A 22280-nucleotide genomic window follows, 5' to 3' on the forward strand; every position below is an offset into this window, starting at 1 on the left:
GGGGGTGATGTAGCAGTTAACAAACTATTTACTATAAGTGAATCAATGCCCGGTGCCAAAGTAATTCGGCCACACTGACCAATTGGTTGGTAGGGCGCATTGATTTGAGCTGTCCCCTTAAGGACTATTTTTAGCCTTTTGGGATCTCAGCTGCGATCGCCAGAGAGACACCAGCAAGCGACCTATACAGACCTCTCTCACTCACCCCTCCTACTGCTATTTGTTGACGACTGCAGTCTGATGGCAGATGACACTTTCAAACAGACATTTACCTTTCTTTCTCTCGTCTGAGATACAATCTCGCCTTTTTTTTTAAATAAACCCTTTCTTATTGTTTTGTTAAAAGCGATGTTGTTTGGCCTTGAGTTTATTTAAGTAATTATTAGGAGAGAAATGCACAACATTTCCCTCCTATAAGTTTAGAGCCGTCACAGCAGTCACTGGTCTGTTAGATTGAATGTCGAGAACTGATCCTCGGCTGGCCACTGGCCAGTATGTTCTTTTGCTTTTATTTTATTTTATTTATTTATTTGTACTATTTATTCACGAAACTTTTATTTTATTATCTAATTTGTGATAAGAAGCAAAAAGAAAGAAAAAAGAGGTACTTTTGCAGTTTACAAACTGTCCTGTTTTCAATTTTAATTTAACTTTTACGGTATCGTTTGTTTATTAAATTGTTATGTGAAAGTACAGACTAGTTAACAGACCCCCCCACACACACACACACCCTCTTCATGTTGAAAAAATAGGGGAAGTAACGCAACAATGAAATGTCTCGAGCAGTATGCCGAAATGGCTTTAATATTTTATGCAGAAAAGATTTGACAACCGAATTAAACTAGTGAGGGGACATGTTATGGCGTGACACCGTCTACTTCCTTCGGCCATTTGTTTTCAAAACTCCTCATCTTAAGCATTTTTATCACTCATTGATATTTTATCTTTAGTATTGGTAAGATCTTTTCATTTAAATCTTATTACTCATGCAGGTTCAATTATTATTATCTGTCTTTATATTAAAAACGATTATAATTGTCTACATTTTTTTCTAATGGACTATTTTGAATGTTTCGGTGTTTAGTGCACTGTGCAGACTGCAATGCAGAGCGATTATTATTTTTTAGGCTATTATTTACATTTTGGTTGTTAAACGTGTCGGCCGATTAAAACTCCGATCTTCTTCAAGATGCATCTTTTGAAACTTTGGAAACTTTATATGAAATTCAGCAACCAATACAAAATTTCAGACTGAACCCTTTATTCCGGGAGTAGATTGTCTTCCTTCCGTCAGCTATGACCGGATAGACGTGTAATGTTAATCTTGATTATTATCGAATTGTCACTCAGAAATGATTGTTGATAATTAACGCTTTTATCCGTTGATGCATCTTTTGAAACTTTGGAAACTTTATATGAAATTCAGCAACCAATACAAAATTTCAGACTGAACCCTTTATTCCGGGAGTAGATTGTCTTCCTTCCGTCAGCTATGACCGGATAGACGTGTAATGTTAATCTTGATTATTATCGAATTGTCACTCAGAAATGATTGTTGATAATTAACGCTTTTATCCGTTGCGTCATCTATTCACGGAAAGATATACTTAAAGAAGTTTACATCAGCTAAAACATTGTGAAATAACCAAGATGAGAGTAATAGTCCGAATAATCGAAGTTATCAAATGTCAAACTTTCCGAGGTGCTTGTTAAAATAGAGTCGACGAATCGATTTTTTAAATATATCGTTTTAAACAAAAGCAATAATAAATACTTAATTGTCATGTCAAATATAAATCCAAAAATTACGAAAATTCATCAGGAATTTGCTGGTTGATGCATAACATGAAACTACAATTTATGAACATTTTACAATTGTTTCATTTAATACATCAACCAGCAAATTCTAGCCCAGCTACAAATATAATTTGCTAATCTCTTTTTGTCCTCTGATGAGAAGAATAGAAAAAATAGCATTCTTTGAAACTCCACGGAATAAGGATTTTGACATTTGCTCTTGGGAGTATTCTGTCGAATAATAAATTTAATTGTAAATTTTGATTTACAGTTTTAATTTCTTTCCTCTTATAACAAGCTCTTTTGATTTTGTATCGAGCTTTTTATTTGGTTGGGATTAATATATCAATATATAAATACTGGTATTTATATTAGATTGAAGTTTACCCTTGCTTGTGTCAGATAAACACCTCATTCACTTTGCCATATATATATATATATATATATATATATATATATATATATATATATATATATATATATATACCTTATTAGTATATTGTTAAACAAAATTTCAATATATTAAAATTCTGGTAATGTTCATTTACCAATAAAAATAAAAGTCAGATTAATTGACTCAATTATTTAAGCTTCATGATTATTGTAATTGTAGCGCATGAGAAAATACACAATAAGATGTTCTCATTTTATATTTAGTGTTGAATATATGGTTAAGTGTTAGTTTTACTCATTTAAAACTGCTTTAAAGCTTCATTGCTCACTCATTTTGCAAACAAATTTCAAACAATTTTAACAGTTCATAGGTTACCTTGACAGCTATATTTTGAAAAAAGAATTCCAATTTTCGTTCAGTAAAAATTTTTCTTTTAAGTATTCTGTTAAACAATAAATTTCCTTGGAAATTTTAATTTACAGTCTTGATTTTTTTCTTATATATATATATATATATATATATATATATATATATATATATATATATATATATATATATATATTTCATGTATCTACATAAAATGTTATAAGAAGATATACTATTTTATTATTTACTTCAAGAATGCTTAATACATGAGTAGAGTTATATACTATTTATATATATATATATATATATATATATAGAGAGAGAGAGAGAGAGAGAGAGAGAGAGAGAGAGAGAGAGAGAATCTCTTTATCAAATTTCAGAAGAATGGGTTCAGTGGTTTAAGAATTTACTTCAAATACACACACACATATATATAAATAATCATCCACAGACAGACTGTGTTGTTGTATCACAGCCCTTCAGTTTGGTTACACCAGTGAGTGCATCAAGTTGAAATTCAAAAGCTGGTTACTTTGTCTTCAGGTGGAGTTTATTATCTCATATGCTACAAAGCATATATTCTTTACATCTACATTATTGGTTGCCTTAGTGTCCTAATGTTTTACAAAGGTATATATATATAATAAAAATTTAAGACTATATAAATATATTTTACACTAATTATGTGTGTGTGTGTGTGTGTGTGTGTGTGTGTGTGTGTGTGTGTGTGTGTGTGTGTAACAAAATGTTACCTTATTAGTTTTGTTTGTTTAACAAGTTTTTTTTCCATTGGTAAGCTTGCCAGAATTTCAAAATATATTTTCTTATTCTAAAGATTCTTTAAAAATATATTTAAGAAATTAACTTTGTAAACGGTGGCATATATATTTTGTTTTATTTTCAGGTTTTAATCATCAAGCGGCAAATGTTATATTTAGAAATAAATGAAAGATAAACATGATTTCATCTCCTGCGGATAAAGAAGTATGCAATGTTTGTGAGCAATCTTTCTCTGAGAAAGCGCTCCTAACTGAGCATATGAAAATGCATTCAAACGAGAAACCAGTCCAGCATGACAAAAAAGAAAAGCGAGTCAACGTAGCCAATAATTGTACGGATCGAAAGCCTTGGAAATGTGATACATGTGGGAAGAGATATTCCCAAAAGAACACACTGAAACACCACATCAAAAGCCATGTAACAGAACCCGCTTTCAAATGTGAAGAGTGTGGCAAAGCTTTTTCACTCATGGGAACCTTAAAAGGTCACATAAAAACACACACAAAAGAAGCAGCTTGTTGCTGTGAGCTTTGCGGAAAGACATTTTCCAAAAAGAATAATTTAAATACACACATGAAAATACACTATGGAGAGACGCCATATCATTGTGGAGTTTGTGGGAAAAGTTTTTCGGCGAAAAGCAACCTCAATACTCATGTAAGAATTCACACTGGCGAAACTCCATACCGTTGTGAAATTTGTGGGAAAGGTTTTAAACGGAGTTTTTCCGTAAAGCTACACATGAGAACTCATACAAAGGAAACTCCGTATCAGTGTGATGTTTGCGGAAAATCTTTCTCCCGAAACAATCATTTGAAAAGTCATGCGCGAACACATTCCGGAGAGACTCCGTACGAGTGTGGGGTTTGTGGAAAAGCTTTCTCCCAACACGGTAACTTGAAATCACATCTAAGGATACACACTGGAGAAACACCATTTCACTGTGGAATCTGCGGAAAATCCTTTTCTGGGGCGAGTTCTTTGAAAGTTCATTTAATAATTCACTCGGGCGAAACCCCGTTCAAGTGTGACAACTGTGAGAAAATGTTTTATTCAAAATCAAAATTAAATCGACACATTCGGACTCACACTGGCGAGACTCCGTTTCATTGTAGCATGTGTACGAAATCTTTCTCACAAAGCAATCATCTAAAAACTCATATGATCGTACACACAGGAAAGAGTCCTTTCACGTGTGATGTGTGCGGAAAAGTCTATTCCCGTAGAGATAGGTTATTAAATCATTTGGCCATGCATCCTGAAAACAATCCAATCTGAAAACTTGTCCATTTCACAGAGTGTTCAGTATCATTTTATATTTGATATTGGAATTTAGGTCATAGTCAGCTAACGTACTTCCTAACTTCCGGCATGGCTGCTACCGGAAGCTGTAACAAGGCAAATCAGTTCCTTCACTTTTATTGTTCTTTATCATTCCTGTTGTGAAGCGATTTATTGAAATAAGATATAAGAAAAGGGCATTATTGAAAAATATACAATAAATTTTTTTTTTAATTATACAGATAAAAATAACACAGTCTTTATTTGCACTTGTAATAACAAAATTTAAAAAATAAAAGTTTGTATTTTCTTTGGAATTTTATGAGAAATATGTTTTAAAATAAATTATTGAAATCAAAATAAGAAATGAAATTATTGAAATCAAAATAAGAAAATTTCAAATATCATAAAAAAACGTATCCAATACATAATATTCCGAAAATAGTTTTTTTTTTTAATTTTCTAGGTGTTTTTGATAATTCTTAAAAAAAAAAAATCTTTTCAATACTTCTTAAATAAAACGAGACTGAAAATGCTTTTCAATGATTATTAAATAAAAAAATAACGATCAGAAAAATGTAATAAAAATAGGGTACATGTACAGGGGAGATATAGGTATGAGAGAAAAAAAGCAAAGGAAGTGATTTGCCTTGTCATCGCTTCTAGTAGCAGCCATGCCGGAAGTTAGGAAGTACATTAGCTGACTATAACCAGAATTTAATACATTTTATGCCAAAGATTTTTATCATTACATAACAGAAAGAATTTGCAGTGTTTGTTTACATTGATGCTCTTTTAAATCAATGCATTTCAGGTGAAAACATTATTAAATATTTACGTGTCATGGCGAAATTAGTATAAATTTAAATTGCAAAAAATAATTTAGTAAATGTGCTAATAAAAAATCATCCACAATTCCATTCAGTTTTAAAATGTCAGTCCATTAATTTAAATCAAGAAAGATAATTCAGTTTGTCATACAGAATTGGTTGTACAATTCTTCCACATTAAAACATACAATAAAACTCAATAAGTCAATAAATTTTATTTTTATTTATAAGTATTTTTCTACTGTATAATTTTTTGAATTTATACTAAGTTAGCCACAACACTAGTACGCAATAATGTTTTTACCTGAAATGTGTTAGTTTAAAAAATCACTAATGTAAACAAGTATAAATATTTTTAATGCCAAACATTTTTTTTATCATTACAAAACAGAAAAAAAAAATCTGCTTTTGTGGTTCCCATTACACTCATAACATGAATACCAACTAGCATTGTCAAAATTATTGAAAATTTAATGCCACCAACTTTTGAGAGCTGAATATTTTACTATTAAAATGTTTCATCTTTCTGGCTTTTTCTTTTGTTTGCCTTGTCAGATGACAGTTCCCCATCCAATCATTTGATCTCCTCCTCTCCTGACCAGATTTTGACCTAACTATTGCATAGTATCCATTTTACTTTTGCTTCTGTTTTCTCTTCTCTGCTCTTTCTACTTCTTATACTATATCTTTTGCCTGAGTTCTGTCTCTTTTAAAGATCTGTGACATGCAACTTGTGGGGCCATTTACCAGTGATGTTATTATTACACAATTTTTTTTACTGTAATACTGAGATATGGAGTATCATATTTTATACTATTATCATATTGTTGAATATTGGATTTACAGTACCAAAGATAACACCTGCCTAGAAAAAATAACATCTGAATAACAAAACATCTAATTAATCACACAGTCACCTTTAAAAGACACTTACAGATGCAGTGAACGAAATGAACCTTATTACTTTCTTTATTTATACTGTCCCCTTCTTTCTGTTTTGCTCCCTGTAATGTTGGAAAATCTCTGAATTAATGTCTTATACATATGATATAAATTTCATCAAAATAAGATATATTTTTAATTTTAAAGACGGTTCGGCTCCCTTAGGTTAAGAGGGCACTTAGAGATTCAGGACCACTTCCATTTTCTTCCCTAGAAAAGTTTATTCACATGATTTAAATTTCATAAAAATAGGATATATTTTAAGTTTTAAGGGGATTATGTTTTCTCTACAGCCCCTTTAGGAATGCATTCAGAGGTTTGAGAAGACTTACATTGCCTTGTCCAGTAAATTTTACATAAAAATACACTTTTTGATTTCATGTAGATTCTTTAACCTTTTTTCCTTTAAGAAACACACGCATCACACACATACATACAGACATTCATTTATATATATATATATATATATATATATATATATGAGAGAGAGACTATTGTTTTTTTTTTTTTTTACTGTAGTGAAGACAATATAGACAGAAAACACTTACCTGCTCAGTGTAGAAAGAATTTGAGTGACTGATGGTGATTTCAAAGTAAAAGCAAATTTTGTAGATGAAGATTTGAAGTATCAAGATGAAGGAAGAATAATGCAACTTCCAGATGCACAATTGCATTAAATATTCAGATCACTTTTGGTGATGACATATATCAATTAAATTGCATGAATTCCAAAAGGAAAAAAACAACAGCTTATTAAAGAGATGCATCCTAGATGAACAGAAAACTGCAGAGTGGAATGATAAAATTGTCACCCTAGAAAAGACGACATGATTCCATTTCCATTCAATGAAAACCGGTTTTCTTTTTTGTTGCAGACCAATCTACTATTTGGCCAGTTGTGTATAAATCCCAACAGCGATAGGAGCCTTCTATCATGTCTGAAAGTGATGCAATGTTTAACAAGTGAGATCAGAGATGCATCGCTGTACACTCATGCTCTCTATCGATCCAAGTTATGACTACAGGACCATTGCCAGCACCCTCAAAATGCATCACTGGATTGCCACGAATGACAGAAACGTGCCCAGGGTGATGAAAACAAAGTTTCAGGCCACGGTTGCAGTTTTGATGTGGTTTCAAGTGAGGACCACATCATGCCACCTCACATCTTTGAAGTTGGCTTGAAAGTCAACACCAAAGTGTACCTGGATGTGCTGAAGAGTGTGGTGATCCCCTGGTGCAATCAGGTTACCACTGGCAGACTCTAGGTGTGGCAGCAGGACTCGGTACCAGCCCACAAGTCCAAAGAGGTCCAGACAAAAGAAGTGAAAAGTGAAAAAGAAAAACGAGTAAGCTGAATGAACTAAGGAAGAAAAGGGGTAACTTTCCTATGCCTGTTCGTCTGCACATTTATTTCTAATTTAGCACAAACTTACCTTAATTTTTCAAATTACAAAAAAACAATATATTGCACACAACTAAATGACAATTTTGTCTTCAAAAAGAAATTTACTTTTCAAAATAAGGAAATTTCTGTCTTCCAAGCAATATAAAATGATTCTCTCCACAACTTGTGAACTTTGATCAAAGTATTTCTTAACTAAACCACCTTTCTCAGCCAAAGACTCTGAATTAAGTGGAATAGATAGCTTGAAGCAAGCTCGGTTACAAGATGCTAATATGTCACAAGGCTAGTACTCAATCAAATTTAGGTAATATATGGAGATGTGTGCAGAATAGGAGACTTTGTTGGTTTTATTATATTGATCACATTGAAAAAATGAACAGGAGTTCTTGGGTTAGTAGAGTTGAGGTAGCAAGGTCAGTTGGTACAAGAAGATCTAAGAGAACATGCGAGGTAGTGATAAGGATGGATTTCTGAGAAACATACACGTGCGATCTTGTGCATTCGTAAAAGGTCAGTATCAAAAGGAGCGGAGATGTGCACTCTCATTTCTCTCATCCTTGATAGCTCTGCTTAGATTGTAAAAAGTGAATATGCCATCTGATTTTGGATGCAGTTGGAAGATGTGAACCATCTGATCCAGTACATGATGATTGTAGTTATTGGCCAGAAGTGGATATTCTTCTCGGTAAAGTTGATCCCACCTTAAATCAGTTGCATGTTGAACTGCTATGAATACTGGGTCTAATCTGTTAGAATACTGATTAGAGGATGATGATCAGGCTATGATACAATATGTAGGAATTGGACCTCTTCATATTTAAAAGCCTTGTGCCTGACTCATGAGGAGACAAGTAAAATCAAGAAAGTGTTATTGGAGCAGTGTGATGGCATCTCTGCATCAGAGAGCCAAGTTGTCAACAGTGTCAAAGCAATTGAGGTTGGCAGATGCATCGGATGTAACAAAGGTCAAATAAACTTTTAATATGTATTCATTTCACTCTCTCTCCCTTCTACTCTCTCACATTTTGTCACCACAAGAGAGAACATTTGCAACTAGAATTTGGATTGACTTCATTGCGGCTCGTGCAAGACTCCTCTCTGCCGACTTTTGATTTATTAATTATATTTTTTCGGAAGTTGAAATGTAAAATAAATTATATATTTTTACATATAAAAATATGGTTAGTTCACTCCTTTTACACAAGTGTTCAATTTCAGAATGATGGTTTCGTCAGCCCAGATAATTAATGATGACAAAAACTTGACCAAAGACCTGACAAACCTATGGATGGGATTAAGTTCTTCATTAAAAAAAATATGCCTTTGGTTCACATTTGAGGATTTGGTTGTGCCATGACCAGGATTTAACAGCCTTTTCAGAAATGTCCTCATGGTGCACGGATACCAGGTTACGCTCCCCGGCTCATAATTATAATGACAAGGCAAATGGATAACTTCTTTCTCTGGTCATATTTTCCAGGAGGAGGATTAGACAAGTCATCCAAGAAAGTGCAACCTGAGATAAAAGGCTTCTTGTTTGTGGCTGGTGCTGCATCTCATAAGTCAACAGTAGGGCAGTACAATTTGGATGACGAGTGATTGTGCAAGCTTTCAAAATGAAAAATTTCTCTCTATGTAATCCACACATCTTGCTACAATAGACTTAAATGCTTACATTTTAAAATACATGAAATATCTTTTTCTGCTATGGAATCATGTTGTTAATTTACTATTATCACAGACCCCTGGTCGTTAACTAAACCTCCATCTTAGTTTTCCAGACAAAGGAAACTACAATAACAAGCAAAGGGGAGATCACTCTCAAGTAGAACTACTTTTATCTGAAGACAAGAGAAGACAACTTAGCAGTCTTAACTCAGCCTAACATTGTTAGTGTATTCTTGTGAAAAAAAAATGTGTAAATCAAAATAAATGTTTCTTAAACAAATGAAATTTTTAAAGACTTTAATTTTAACTTTATCTTGCTAATGTTTTTTTACATATATTAATCAGTTACTGCTTACAAAGACCAAATACAACAATTCAAAGATAAGTTTAATGAGATTATCAGTTAGATGATGAACAAAACTATGAGAAGATTGAAATGCTGTGTGGGATGGGCAGAATTTGATTACTTAATTATCAAAAACAGCTCAACAGTATTTGTTGATATTTGACTTAAAAACAACCATTTTATAGTCAGCTAGGGAGCAGTTTTGCAGTATTGTGTTTCACAGATTAGAAGTTCTTGGAAAGAAACTCTCTCCATGGGAGTGCCGTTTGTTTTCAGGTACACAGAGAAAAAAAGCAAGTTCTATGAAACAGTTGTAGAAAGACTTGCTCTTACTTTGAATGTTATACAGAGAGAATCAGAGATTGGAGATCAGTCAAGCACTTACCATGAAAATACAGAGTTACATCTTTTCTATGAGAAAGCGGCTGTAGGGAAGAAAAATGATTCCCACTAGATTGTGAAGTCGATTTAGTACTCTGACAAGGTCAGCTAAAGACAGCTTGTAACACAAAATTTGTTTTTTATAAAAAGTATTACTTTATCATTGTTCTCGTGTGCATGCATTAAACTAAAGATAGAGAGGGTGGATTGAACAGCAAGCTCGTCTAATGTTGCTTTCTCCTGCTGTCTGGCTGCTTTTCTGTCTCTTTTGCCTTCCTTTCTGGGATATATATATATATATATATATATATATATATGTGTGTGTGTGTGTGTGTGTTCTCTGACAGGTGTTCTAACCCTGTCAGCTGTGAGAGTCAAGTACTTGTGGCAGCAGTATTCCACCTTAAAGCAAATCTGATTTTTATACCAATAGAGTATTGCATCAGGAGTCAGTTATGTTTTGATGCAGTACAATGATGCAACCATTCATCCAGTAACCTTAGCAACAGATTTGATGTAAGTCTTCCATTTTAAATCTGGAGTGAAAGTCAGTCTCAGGAGTTCAACAAAATAAAGGGCTTCCTAAAGGAGAAAGCCATTAGTTTCAACTGGCAGAATAAGAATCCGAGCATTGGTGGTGAAAAGAGAGAAGTTTAGGTATTAAAAGTAACAAGCCTTTTTTTTTTTCACTGTTTGCACCATGTTGAAAGAGATAGAGAATCAGTGAGACCTTGATCATCAATGCTCTTCGAAGTGTTGCCATAGATAGTTGTGTCAACAAATAATTTCAGAATATCATCTGAAAGATCATTGATGATGATCTGGAAAATACTTGTGTTCATTATCAATCCTTGAGACACATCGATGTTGACACTGTGTGATTTACACTGCTGCTCGTCAGCAACTATTTTCATAAATTATATAAATTTATGACTACTTTTATCAGAAAGAAAGGATTTGATGGTTGAGAGGACATTTCCATAGTCTTTTTGTTTTTGTAAATAAAATAAGTCCAAGAATGAGTTAAGTTTCTTTATGATTTTCAATATTGATAAGGATGAGTCAATGGTTTTACTAGTTTCTGATGTGTGTATCACATGATTGAATCAATGAAACATGCACAGTGTAGCTGCATGTAAAAAAACAAGCTTTTTTTTCTCACGCACATACCAATGGCCTGTTGCGTTGATGCTTTCTGTTACTGTCTCTTTTTTTTTTAAATAAACATTTTTTTATAAACATCAGCATCCAAGTGAGTTTATCAGCAGATGAATAGAACCTGGGTTCCTGACAATGATATGGATGTATAGACTATTATGTAGCCACCAATAAGTGAAATAACTGAATGGTTCAAGAAATTGTATTTGGATTGCAAGTTCCCCAACAAGCAGGCAAAATCAAGAAGGCGTAAATCTGTGAATTGTGATGGATGAAACACGGAATGAGAAGAAGCTACCCAAGTGGATTAAATAAAGTGTTCAAAATTCCAAGGTTACCAATTATTACAAAAGGAACTTGAAGAAAAATGGTGACAATTAAAAACACCAACAATATTCTCAAACATATGATAAGCTGATAAAATCTTTCTCTTATTCTGAATTACAAAAGAGAGCCGTCATATGTGGGATGACTACTCCTTCTCTCTATCAGAGATGATTTTGGAGAAAGACCTATATATGGTATAATATATATTGTGTACTATAAAAGAAAAACATCCCTTAAAGCATTGTTAACCCCTTATATGCCGTGTTTATTAATAAGTTTTACAACCGCTGTTATTTAAAAGAAGGCAACTGCAACAAGAAAAAAGGAAAAATAGTAATGTTACTGTAACGCTTAAAATTACTGGATGTTTTCTTGACAACAGGGCAACAATGTTGCCATGTGGGATCCTCGGATATTCTAGAGATGTTCTGGTTCTTAAGAGAGAAATTTTTGTTCATTCCGAACAACATGGATGAGTTGTTGGCAGTGCTGTCTAGTGGCTGAAAAAGAGATAGAAAGTTTTAAGCATCATCTTTTATTATCATCGATATCCATCTCAGTCTGTATGTGAGATGGCTTCTGATTGGACAAATTTGAGACAAAGTTAAATGCTTGCATCAATCAAGGTCCATCTTAGAAATCAAGCACAGATCCAAAATATTGTTAACCACGACTTGTTATTGTTGTGAATGAATTAATGGCGGCTTTCATTTCTCCAATTTCTTTCTAGTAAGATTACTTTCTAAAAAGACGTCAGGTATTACAGGAGAGACCACATGAAGATTACCAACATCTCTAAGCAAAAGTGTTTCTGTGGAATGAACTGGATTCGAACTTGACACACCAGGGTTGTCAGTCTGTATTGTTAATCACCTCCCTGCTACTGCTGCTGTTATTGTTTTCACTTGTAGTGCCACTGCCAGAATTGCTTGTTTTGAATTATACCTTTCGGTTTAGTAATCTAGTGAAAGGATAATATTGTCACCTTGAATCATGCAGCCTATAAGAATCTGTAGAGTTAACAAGTTAAGGGGTTTACTTTAATTACATTTGTACATTTACAGAGTAAATTGTATTTATTAACACTGTTGTACAGAGCTTTCCCATTATGAGGACATCGTTTTTGGGACTTTGTAGTCCTCCACTGCTCTCTTTCCTTCAGCTTCTGATATAGCAGTTCTAAATAATGACTTATTTTCTCTCATAAAGAAATGTCCCTGTTAAGCGATTTGGTTACACATTCACCAATCAGCTTTCAGGGCACATTGATTTCATCTGGGTCAGTAGAGAGAACTCTGAAAATAACACAGAAAGACGTCATCCCTGTCTCTCTCTCTCTCTCTCTCTCTCTCTCTCTCCCTCCCCCTCCCCAATGAACATTCAAGCATCTTTAGATTTTTGCCCAAAGATAACTGCTGACAAACCTTCAATAGCCCAAAGACCTTTCTACTTTTCATTTTCTTCATAAACGATGTAGATAATTAAATAAATCCTTTTGTTGCTGTTATAGAAAAGGTTTTGTTTTTCCTTTTGTGCAATGGTTTTCATTCGATACTATTAACAAATAGAAGGATATCTCATTTCTATACTACCACCAGTTTTCTTTTGTGAATTGGGGTTCGGTGTAACACTGTTGCATGCATCAGGCAATACCAACTCACCTTGCTTATAGGTTAAGAGTTTGGTGGGGTGTTTGACATGAGGTTAGAGATAGACCAAATGGTGAAGAAAAGAATGGATGATATGGTAGACAAAAAAGTAATTTCTCAGCAAAGTAAAGTTGGCATTGACGACAAGGAGTCTAGCTGACATCCATGAAGATATCGGCAGTAGACCATGTGTTTTATATTCAAGTGTCGGACCATCTTGTGAGTGATAAGAATTATCTTCAAAAATGGGGTTTGAGAAAAGGAAAGAAAGAAAGAAAAAGAAAAAAGATAATTAAAGAGAAAAATGAATTTAAAAGAGAGAAAGGAAGAAAAGAGATTCAGAAAGAGGAAGAAATAAGAAATGAAAGAAATACAATGGAAACCATAGAGGAGGAAATGCTAATCTCAAAGAGTTGGTGGTCAGAATTAAGGTTCCATAAAAAAACTGTGTTTGGAAATGAGAAGACTTGCCTGCTTGTTGTCGAAGAGTATAAACCTCAGCTTTGGGCTTTTGCCCAAGGCTAGATAACCTCCCCAAAAGAGCTAAGTTAAAAAGCTCTCTCCCCTCTGACTAAGAAGCTGTCTGAATGAACCTTAGCTGAAAAGATCCTGCATCTTAAAACCATTAAAAACACAAAAATTAACTTTCCTTTGAACAAAGTGTACCCTAATATATTTCATACATAATTATTCTTGTTTATAAAAAATGATCTCTGAGTTATTATTTCATAAATAATTATTCTTGTTTATAAAAAATGATCTCTGAGTTATTATTTCATAAATAATTATTCTTGTTTATAAAAAATGATCTCTGAGTTATTATTGAATTGCTTTGATTTGAAACCTAGTTATTTACAGCACTGGCACCACAACCAGCCATTCAACAAAATACCTACGAGATGAGCTCAAACAACAGCATCTGACGATGAACCAACAGCCAGCATAATAAAGGTATTGTCACATGGACTTAGGGTCATGTATCTTTTGTGCGCTCTGAGCACCAGAGCGATAGTTCCAGTGACAAGTAAGTGTCTGGTTATATTTTAAAAAGTCCATCACTAGATGAAGATAAAAGCATAACCATGGGGACTTAGGAGAAGACACTACATTTAGGAGACGGCCTAATTACACTAATTAGTCCCATGAAACAGGATTGGTTAAATAGACCAACCTGTCAAGGTATGTGTCCATGTGCTTATGGGCCAATCTGGTGGTGGGGGGGGGGGTCGTAGTACATTAGTAGTGTTTAGATTTTACACGAGAATAGTTTCCATTCAGTTGTTTGGTAAAAGCCAAATATAATGAAGCAAATTATTAAAAAAACAAAATTCTTCAAAATCACTGGATTTGGCATTAAATAACCTAAAAAGAGTTGATATGCCGTAAAACAAAAACAACCAACCAACCTTTAATTGGTAAAGTGAAATTTTAGCTAGGCTCGGTTCTTTTTCAACTAATCTACACTCAATATTATAGAGGCTTGGTTGGTCTTCGTATAGGCTGTAAGACCAACTCCTATAATATTTTGTAGCAAAAGAGTCGTCAAACGAAAGGAAAACAATATTCAATCTATACCCAACGTTGTAGATCACTTAAATAATTATATTGTTGGGTATAAACCCAGCAATGTAATTATTTAAGTAATCTACAACGTTGGGTGTAGGTTGCCGAAAGTTAATAGATTTTTCTCTATACAAAATGTTGTTAGAAACGCGGCCAATATATGTCACAGCAACATATATTGGGTGAGTTTTTTTTTTGTTTTAACTCATTTTCCAAACTTCACACATTTAAGGGTCAGCTTGCCGCCATTTTTCTTGTTCGCACCTATCGATAAACACTGTATAATTTTCGAACCGATTAAACGTTTTAAAGTGAGTAAAACCACTAAAAACTTTTCCAAATAGGTAGAAGAGTACTTATTTTGCCTTTGATCACATTTGTTTTGTTTTGTTTTTTTTTTTTGTTTTTTTTTTTACCACGTTTTCGTACCTCTGGATTGTTAAAACAAATGGAGATTTTTCTCTCTCTGTGTGTGTGTGTGTGTGTGTGTGTGTGTGTGTGTGTTAATTAAGTTAAATTCTGGTTAGGAACAAAAAAATTGTCTTATTTCATTCTGAATAATTTACGTGACTGAAATAAGAATTAACCATTTTTATATTTCTCTCCCAATTCAGAGTAAGCAGTTGTATTTCTCCCACATTAAACTCGCCCTTGTGTCTAACTTGGCCTCGCAGCCAACCAAGGGATTGATACGGAACAATTTAATATTTTTGAAGAGAAATAATTTGCTGTTGTTTATTTCCGTATAACACCGCCGACATTCTTCAGTTTTTTTTATTAAAAGAAATTCTTCAGAAATTCATGAAAATAACAGGAACACGAACTTCCAAAATGTTTTGTGTGCCTACCAAATTTAAGCACTGGAAAAATACCTTCGGTTTTAAAGGTTCGTATATTCAGACATAAACATGGTTTATTTATAAAATTGCCAGGTATTGTTTTTGTTTATTATTGTCACGAAAAGGAATTTATTTCTTCGCTATTTTTTACTGTTTTCGATGTCAACACTCCGAATTAATTTTTGTTCTGTTTTTTTAAGACGAGTACGAGTATATATAAAAAAAGAAAACAAATTATTAATTAGAAAATTTAATGACACAAGTATATCTTTTTACGCTCTCTTTTCTAGAATAGCGGCGCAGCAGCAAACACCGTTTTCTTTGGTTTAAAGAGCAAAGTGGAACAATAATATTTGACTTTTTCGCCTACAAACTTTGATTTTAAGTTATAAATTACTTTAAAATTAACAGCTTAAAGGCTTCAATATCACTTTCGAATTACTCACAACCACATAATAATAACAGTGGGATTATTTTTTATGAAAAGAAAAGTGCCCGGCACAATGTTTGCGTCGTGGAGAACATCTTTACTTGTCTCCAGAGAGTCAGTTTTAATATGTCTGTTCTCTTTCTTTCTTTTTTTTTTTTTTTTTTTTTTTTTTTTAAAGCAACTAAAGCAAAGGAGTAACCGCTAATCAAGGCCTGAAGGCCACTCGAAAATAAGGGTTAATGAGTGTCAGGAGGTCGACGAGACAACACCACAATGATGGGTAGTAATGGAAGTTGGATAGAATGTGATTATTTCAGAGGATGGCTCAACAAGAACTTGTTAACATTGAACTTGAAAACGATCATTTTGCAATCAGCTGGAAATCAGACCCGTGGCACAGAGATCAACAAGCGGACAGTTCTAGGAAAGAAAATTTGTTCATGGAATTTGCGTTTAGTTTTAGAGACATATATAGAGTAGGTGAAATTGTTGACAGTAGTTGTAGTTAGACGAGTGTTTGTTGCGAATGTTTTACAGGTATGGGGATGCATATATTGAAGTTCAGTCTGGCACTTACCATAAAAATAACGATAGATAGACTCGTAACATCTCTCTTGTGAGAAGAAATAAAGGACTAGATTTCGAAGTCAGTTTTGAACTCTCTATCAAGGTAGAAAAGGATGCTTTGAGCAGCTCCTGCCCCAGATGTGACAACAGTGCTCCATCATTGGATGTATTCTGCTCTTAAAGGTAGAGGGGGCATTGGGAATGAGATACTTTTTCTGGAGTGGTAGGATGATCCAACCATTTTTCCAGCAACTTTGGTAAAAGATTCGGTTTAAGCCTTCCATTTCAGGTTAGGGGTTAAGGTCAGCCCTAGAAGCTTGTCAAAGTAAGGTGCTTCCTCGACATAAGAGCCATTCATTTCAATTTGAGTCAAGTGAGAATCAGAGCATTGATGGCTTGAGAAAAAAATTCAAAAGAAGAAATATAAAATCCAGGAGAATTTTTGTTCCTTTAACTGAGAACAGAAAAGTTTGATTCTAATTCGTTGTAGACTTTGACATATAAAAGTGATTTTGAAGTAACAGTTACAAATAAAATAAAGACTTTCTCTCACAAATCAGTGCAATTTGGCCATCCATTGACCAATCAGCTTGCAGGGTGCATTAATTCCATCTGTCCTCTAATGAAATTCTTTAGCCCCTTTGGGAATCACAATTGGTCAGCAGAGAAACCCTATCAAGCATCAAAGACAGGCCTCTCTCTCTCTCTCTCTCTCTCTCTCTCTCTCTCTCTCTCTCTCTTCTCTCCCTGTCCACCAGATGCTCCAGTAGCGACGATATTCACTAAAAATAACCGACCTGTGACTATTAAAGAACTTTCTACTCCTTCCTTTTCACACTCGGGCCCATTCCAACTTTCTGCCACCAAAATAAACCTTTTCATTATTGTTTTTAAACAAGATTTTATTGTTTATTCCATGCTACGTGTTTGACTACTAATTATTTTATAGGGATGCAAATTCACATCCATAAAATAGTGAACTCCAACATGATATGAGCACGTAACCTTCTGGTTAGAATTAGTTTAGTCCCTGGCTTTTAGTAGCGCTATTTTGGACAATTATAGTCTTTGGGTATTTGCCAAGAACCACACCAACAATTAATATAATTTGGGCATAAAAGTTGTTTTAGCGAAAGATAGGAAATGGAGGATATATACAGACATGCAAATGAAAATAAATGAAACATTAAGAGAATACAAAGGTCATGAGTTAGCAAGTGCTAATTAAAACATAAACAAGGCTTTGTAAGTGCAAAAATAGAGAAAAATGAAATTTTATATCAAAACATTTTAATATCTACAATTTTATAAAAATATAAAAGTTATTCTTAGTCAGTAAGTGAACTTGTGTTTGGGTAAAGAAAGTCGAGCAACTAGTCACAAGTCGAAATGTTCATAATATGAATAATATGCATATGTAAGTAATATACGTATGTATTTGACAGTGTGGCATTGTGTATGTGTGTGCATTGATTTACCTTGTTCTTGTTATTGTGTGTGTAGTTGTGAAGAGCAATTCTTTTCTGTTCACTTGACTCTCAATAGTATGTAAGAATGTGTGCACGAGATGAAGAAGGCTTGTATGTGAGTTATTGAATCCTTTCCACCCTCTCCCTGATCAAACGTATGAGAGTATGTTAAAACGTACATTTTTGTGTTCTTCGGCATGTACAGCCAGTGAAATCTTTTTCTAGCTTTTCGTTGTTTGTTTTATAGAAGTTTCTAAGTTCGCATTGGCTCATTTTTTTTTCACATAGCCTTGTTATTTTGGGGTTTGAAACGATTTGTATTGATTAAAAATATTTAGAGTTAACATGTTCCTGTGAAAACTAACTTGCTTTGAGAAATGACAAAGAGAGCGAATTTAGACAAAGTGGAGGAAGAAAGAGGGTAATTTGTTTGAGCCATTTGCTTTTTAGTGCTTGTTTGAATCACTTTGCGATTGCCACTTCAGTTCCTGAAACACACAACAACAAAATAGGTGGTAGTCCATAACTCTTCCCCTTCCCAAGAAAAAAACAAAAATAAAGAAAAATTTATGGTGTACGTCCCTGTGACAGAAAGAAAATATTGTTCATCAAAAATCATGTAAATAGATCAAGTAGTTTTTAAAAAATCTTGCTAAACCACCTAACGTTGATATTTCAATGCTATTTCTGAATTTTAAGCAAAAATTTATGAGTATAGATATATTATTTAACCATAAGTAAATTTTGTCTATGACAAATTCAAATACAATATATTTTTATTTTTTATTTTGTAGGTCTCAAGTATCTCAGAATGTCACCATTCTTTTCATAATAATGCGAACTATCACGTAACCAATTCAAGAAAACTTGGATGATGTTTTATAAGGCACTTTATTTAATGGTAAAGACAAATGCCTTATAAAAGAAGAATTTGGTGACCATGAGTTCTGCTCTGGCTGATAAAAATGTTTGTAAAATTTGTGGACAATTTTTTGCTGGTGAATCACTCTTTAAAGAACATATGCGAACCCATAAAAACAAAAAAGCCACCAAGTGTGATATAAGTAAAAAGATGAAAACTTCAAATAACAACTTCCAAAATTCAAATACAAAAACGTGGATATGTGAATCATGTGGAAAAGTGTTTTCACGGAGAAGTAAGTTTATACAACATGCAAGAACTCATAGCAAAGATGCACCTTATAAATGTGATGTGTGTGGCAAAGCTTTTTCTCTTGGTGCTACATTAAGCAGCCACATGAAAATCCATACAAAAGACACAGTCTGCTGCTGTGAACTATGTGGGAAGACATTTTCAAAAAAGAATAATCTAAATACACATATGAAAATACACTACGGAGAGACACCATTTCACTGCGGAGTGTGTGGGAAAAGCTTCTCGACGAAAAGTAACCTCAACAGTCATGTGAGAGTCCATACTGGCGAGACGCCATACTGTTGTGAGGTTTGTGGAAAAGGTTTCAAGCAAAGTTGCTCCGTAAAACCTCACATGCGAACTCACACAAAAGAAATGCCATATCAGTGTGATGTGTGTGGGAAGGCCTTCTCACGCAACGCCCACTTAAAAATCCATGCGCGGACACATTCTGGGGAGACCCCTTTTGTATGCGGGGTTTGTGAGAAAGCTTTCTCCCAACATGGGAACTTGAAATCGCATCTAAGAACACATACCGGGGAAACTCCGTTTCACTGTGGAATCTGTGGGAAATCCTTTTCCGGAGCGAGTTCTTTAAAAGTTCACATGCTGATTCATTCCGGAGAAACCCCATTCAAGTGCGAAAGTTGTGGAAAAACTTTCTATTCCAAATCAAATTTAAACAGTCATATGAGAACTCATACTGGGGAGACCCCATTTCATTGTCATACGTGCGGAAAAGCCTTCTCGCAAAATAATCACCTAAAGACTCATGTGATTGTGCATACAGGGCGGAGTCCTTTCACTTGCAACGTGTGTGGAAAAGTTTATTCCCGCAGGGACAGACTATTAAGTCACAGAGCTATTCATCGTGAAAGTGACCAAAGTTGAAGATATTTATTTCGTTCCTACAGTGAGATATTTGACACAAGGGTCAGAAAGTGGGTTTGAAAGCCTGCAAAAAATGCCTGAGTATCCCCGTCGGGTGCCTCATGCGATTAGCAATAAACTAACCCCTTCTCAAAGAGAGAAATCAAAGCCTTGGAGAGTGGACTTTATAGAACTGCACAAGATCAGCATCATACCATAACCAACAGGGAAATGGTCATTACAGGACTCTGTTGGTTTTTTGGGTTGAGGGGGAAAAAATCTCTGGTGAAGCTAGTAATCGAAAGTAACCAAAGCTGAAACTTACATAAAGTATCAAGCTATATTCACACAAGGTTATAAGTGTGAAAAATCTGTACATCTGTATTAAACAAACAACTTTTATGAAAATCATTGTTTGTATTCATGTTTAGTATAATAATATTGCATGATGCATGTATTTGTATAATAATTAATATTTAGAAACAAGACAACATTTTCAGTGTGTTTACATTTAAATGAATAGTAATTTTATTTTCTTCTTCTTATATATAAAATAGAGCCAGTTTTCCTCTATTTCTTTGACCTTAATAGTTTTATTAAAAAATTAACACAAAATTACATACATAATTAAATTGTTTAGTCAACCAGTTTTAGCAAATATTCGTATGTGTTCTTTAAAAAAAACTCCAATCGATTTCACTAAATTTCATATTTAATCTAAGCAACAGATTTTGTTTTGATTACTAATTTTATAGAGGGAGAGGGAGAAGCTAACCCTTTCACAATCCCAAGTCTTATTTCTGGCACTAATAACACCATGAAGAAATCTGGAAAACATCTAATTTGAGTCAATTTTTCAAATTTATTTTTCTCTTTCCCTTTTGATTTGCGATTTCCTTCAATTAAACATTATTTTGACCTACTTACATTATCACGTTCCCATAGCATGCTTTATGATCTGTGTATTGATAACACTGGCAAAGTGATCAAATTAGGAAGACACCAGCTTGCAAAGGTGTGATTGTGAGTGCCATTCTTATCTGAGGATACAAAATTCTTGTTACATTTTTTATATTTTTAAATCATGGTTAACTTTTTACTTTGACAAAATTGGTTAACTTTTTATTTGTTTAGTTTTTAATAAATTATTAACAAAGGTAAAATAACTGTTGGGCAATGCCAAAGAGAGACAACTAATAAGTTAATAAAAATAATAAAATCTATTTACATCAATTAGTAAATTGTCTTAGAATAAAACAATATAAACCATAGCATTCAGCCGTGGCCTTTGTAATATATCTCATTAAGGCCGGTGAGCGGAAAAATGATGTCATCGCTGCAAGATCTGTCAAACCGTCAGACTGTCAATAATGAATCCAAACTTTTGACAAAAAGCATTAGAAAACTTAAAAATTGCATTAAAAAGAGAAAAATAAGAAAGACAATAATTTATACTGAAAGTCATTCAATATTAATTTAAAATAAAAAGAATTCAAAGCAGAAAAGTTGTGTGTTCATGCATTAAAAGTAATTAAACATTTTGTTGTTTCATGGATTTTGAATACTAAAATACATTCATTATTTACTTATAAATTACATTTAAAAAGAAGAAAAGGAAGCACTCAATTCTATTTATAGTAAAACTGAACTTTATTCAATATAAATTTTTAAAATATGCTTGTAAAATTATGTATGCTTGAAGCAGAAGACAATCAAAGGGTCTAGGGTTATAATCAGGATTCGGTTCTGGGGTTCAGAAAGGAGTGAGTCACTCTCTCGACAACAGCACGTTTTTGCCCTCTTCTTTTCCAATCGACCACACCTGGCCTCTCGCCACCGTTGTCACACCGCAGAATCCAAACGTCAGCAATACGAAATTCTTTTCAAGAGAAGATGTTCATGACTGTTTTCTCTCTGCCCCCCTCCTCCCCTAAATAATAAACTCTAATAATAATAGTAAAATGTGAAATACTCATCTAAAAATAAAATAACAGCTATAAATTACCTATGTTCACTGTGCATTCACGGGGGATTATGTATGCTTTACTTGTTTTCTATG

At 33.6% G+C, this 22280-nt stretch overlaps 1 protein-coding gene across 3 annotated transcripts; it reads left to right on the forward strand.

Annotated features, from left to right (window-relative positions):
* The first annotated feature begins 825 nt into the window (after positions 1 to 825).
* Positions 826 to 20794, forward strand: LOC145242490 (uncharacterized). 3 transcript variants are annotated; one of them, XM_080105555.1, is made up of 2 exons: positions 826 to 955; positions 3462 to 4763. In XM_080105555.1, the coding sequence occupies exon 2, from the start codon at positions 3515 to 3517 to the stop codon at positions 4613 to 4615; it is 1101 nt and encodes a 366-aa protein (XP_079961681.1). In that variant the 5' UTR covers positions 826 to 955; positions 3462 to 3514; the 3' UTR covers positions 4616 to 4763. The 3 variants fall into 3 exon arrangements, with proteins under 3 accessions (XP_079961681.1, XP_079961680.1, XP_079961679.1); XM_080105554.1 differs by lacking the exon at positions 3462 to 4763 and adding an exon at positions 18990 to 20794 and having other exon boundaries at positions 878 to 955; XM_080105553.1 differs by lacking the exons at positions 826 to 955; positions 3462 to 4763 and adding exons at positions 15332 to 15776; positions 18990 to 20794.
* The last annotated feature ends 1486 nt before the right edge of the window (positions 20795 to 22280 follow it).

This window comes from Euprymna scolopes, chromosome 21 (assembly GCF_053919585.1).
Source record: "Euprymna scolopes isolate OS-2025 chromosome 21, ASM5391958v1, whole genome shotgun sequence".
Lineage (NCBI taxonomy): Eukaryota > Metazoa > Mollusca > Cephalopoda > Sepiida > Sepiolidae > Euprymna > Euprymna scolopes.

What these genes read in the sequence shown, in the direction of transcription:
- LOC145242490 (XM_080105554.1), top strand. Translation starts at nt 19,136, where the DNA reads ATGAGTTCTGCTCTGGCTGATAAAAATGTTTGTAAAATTTGTGGACAA.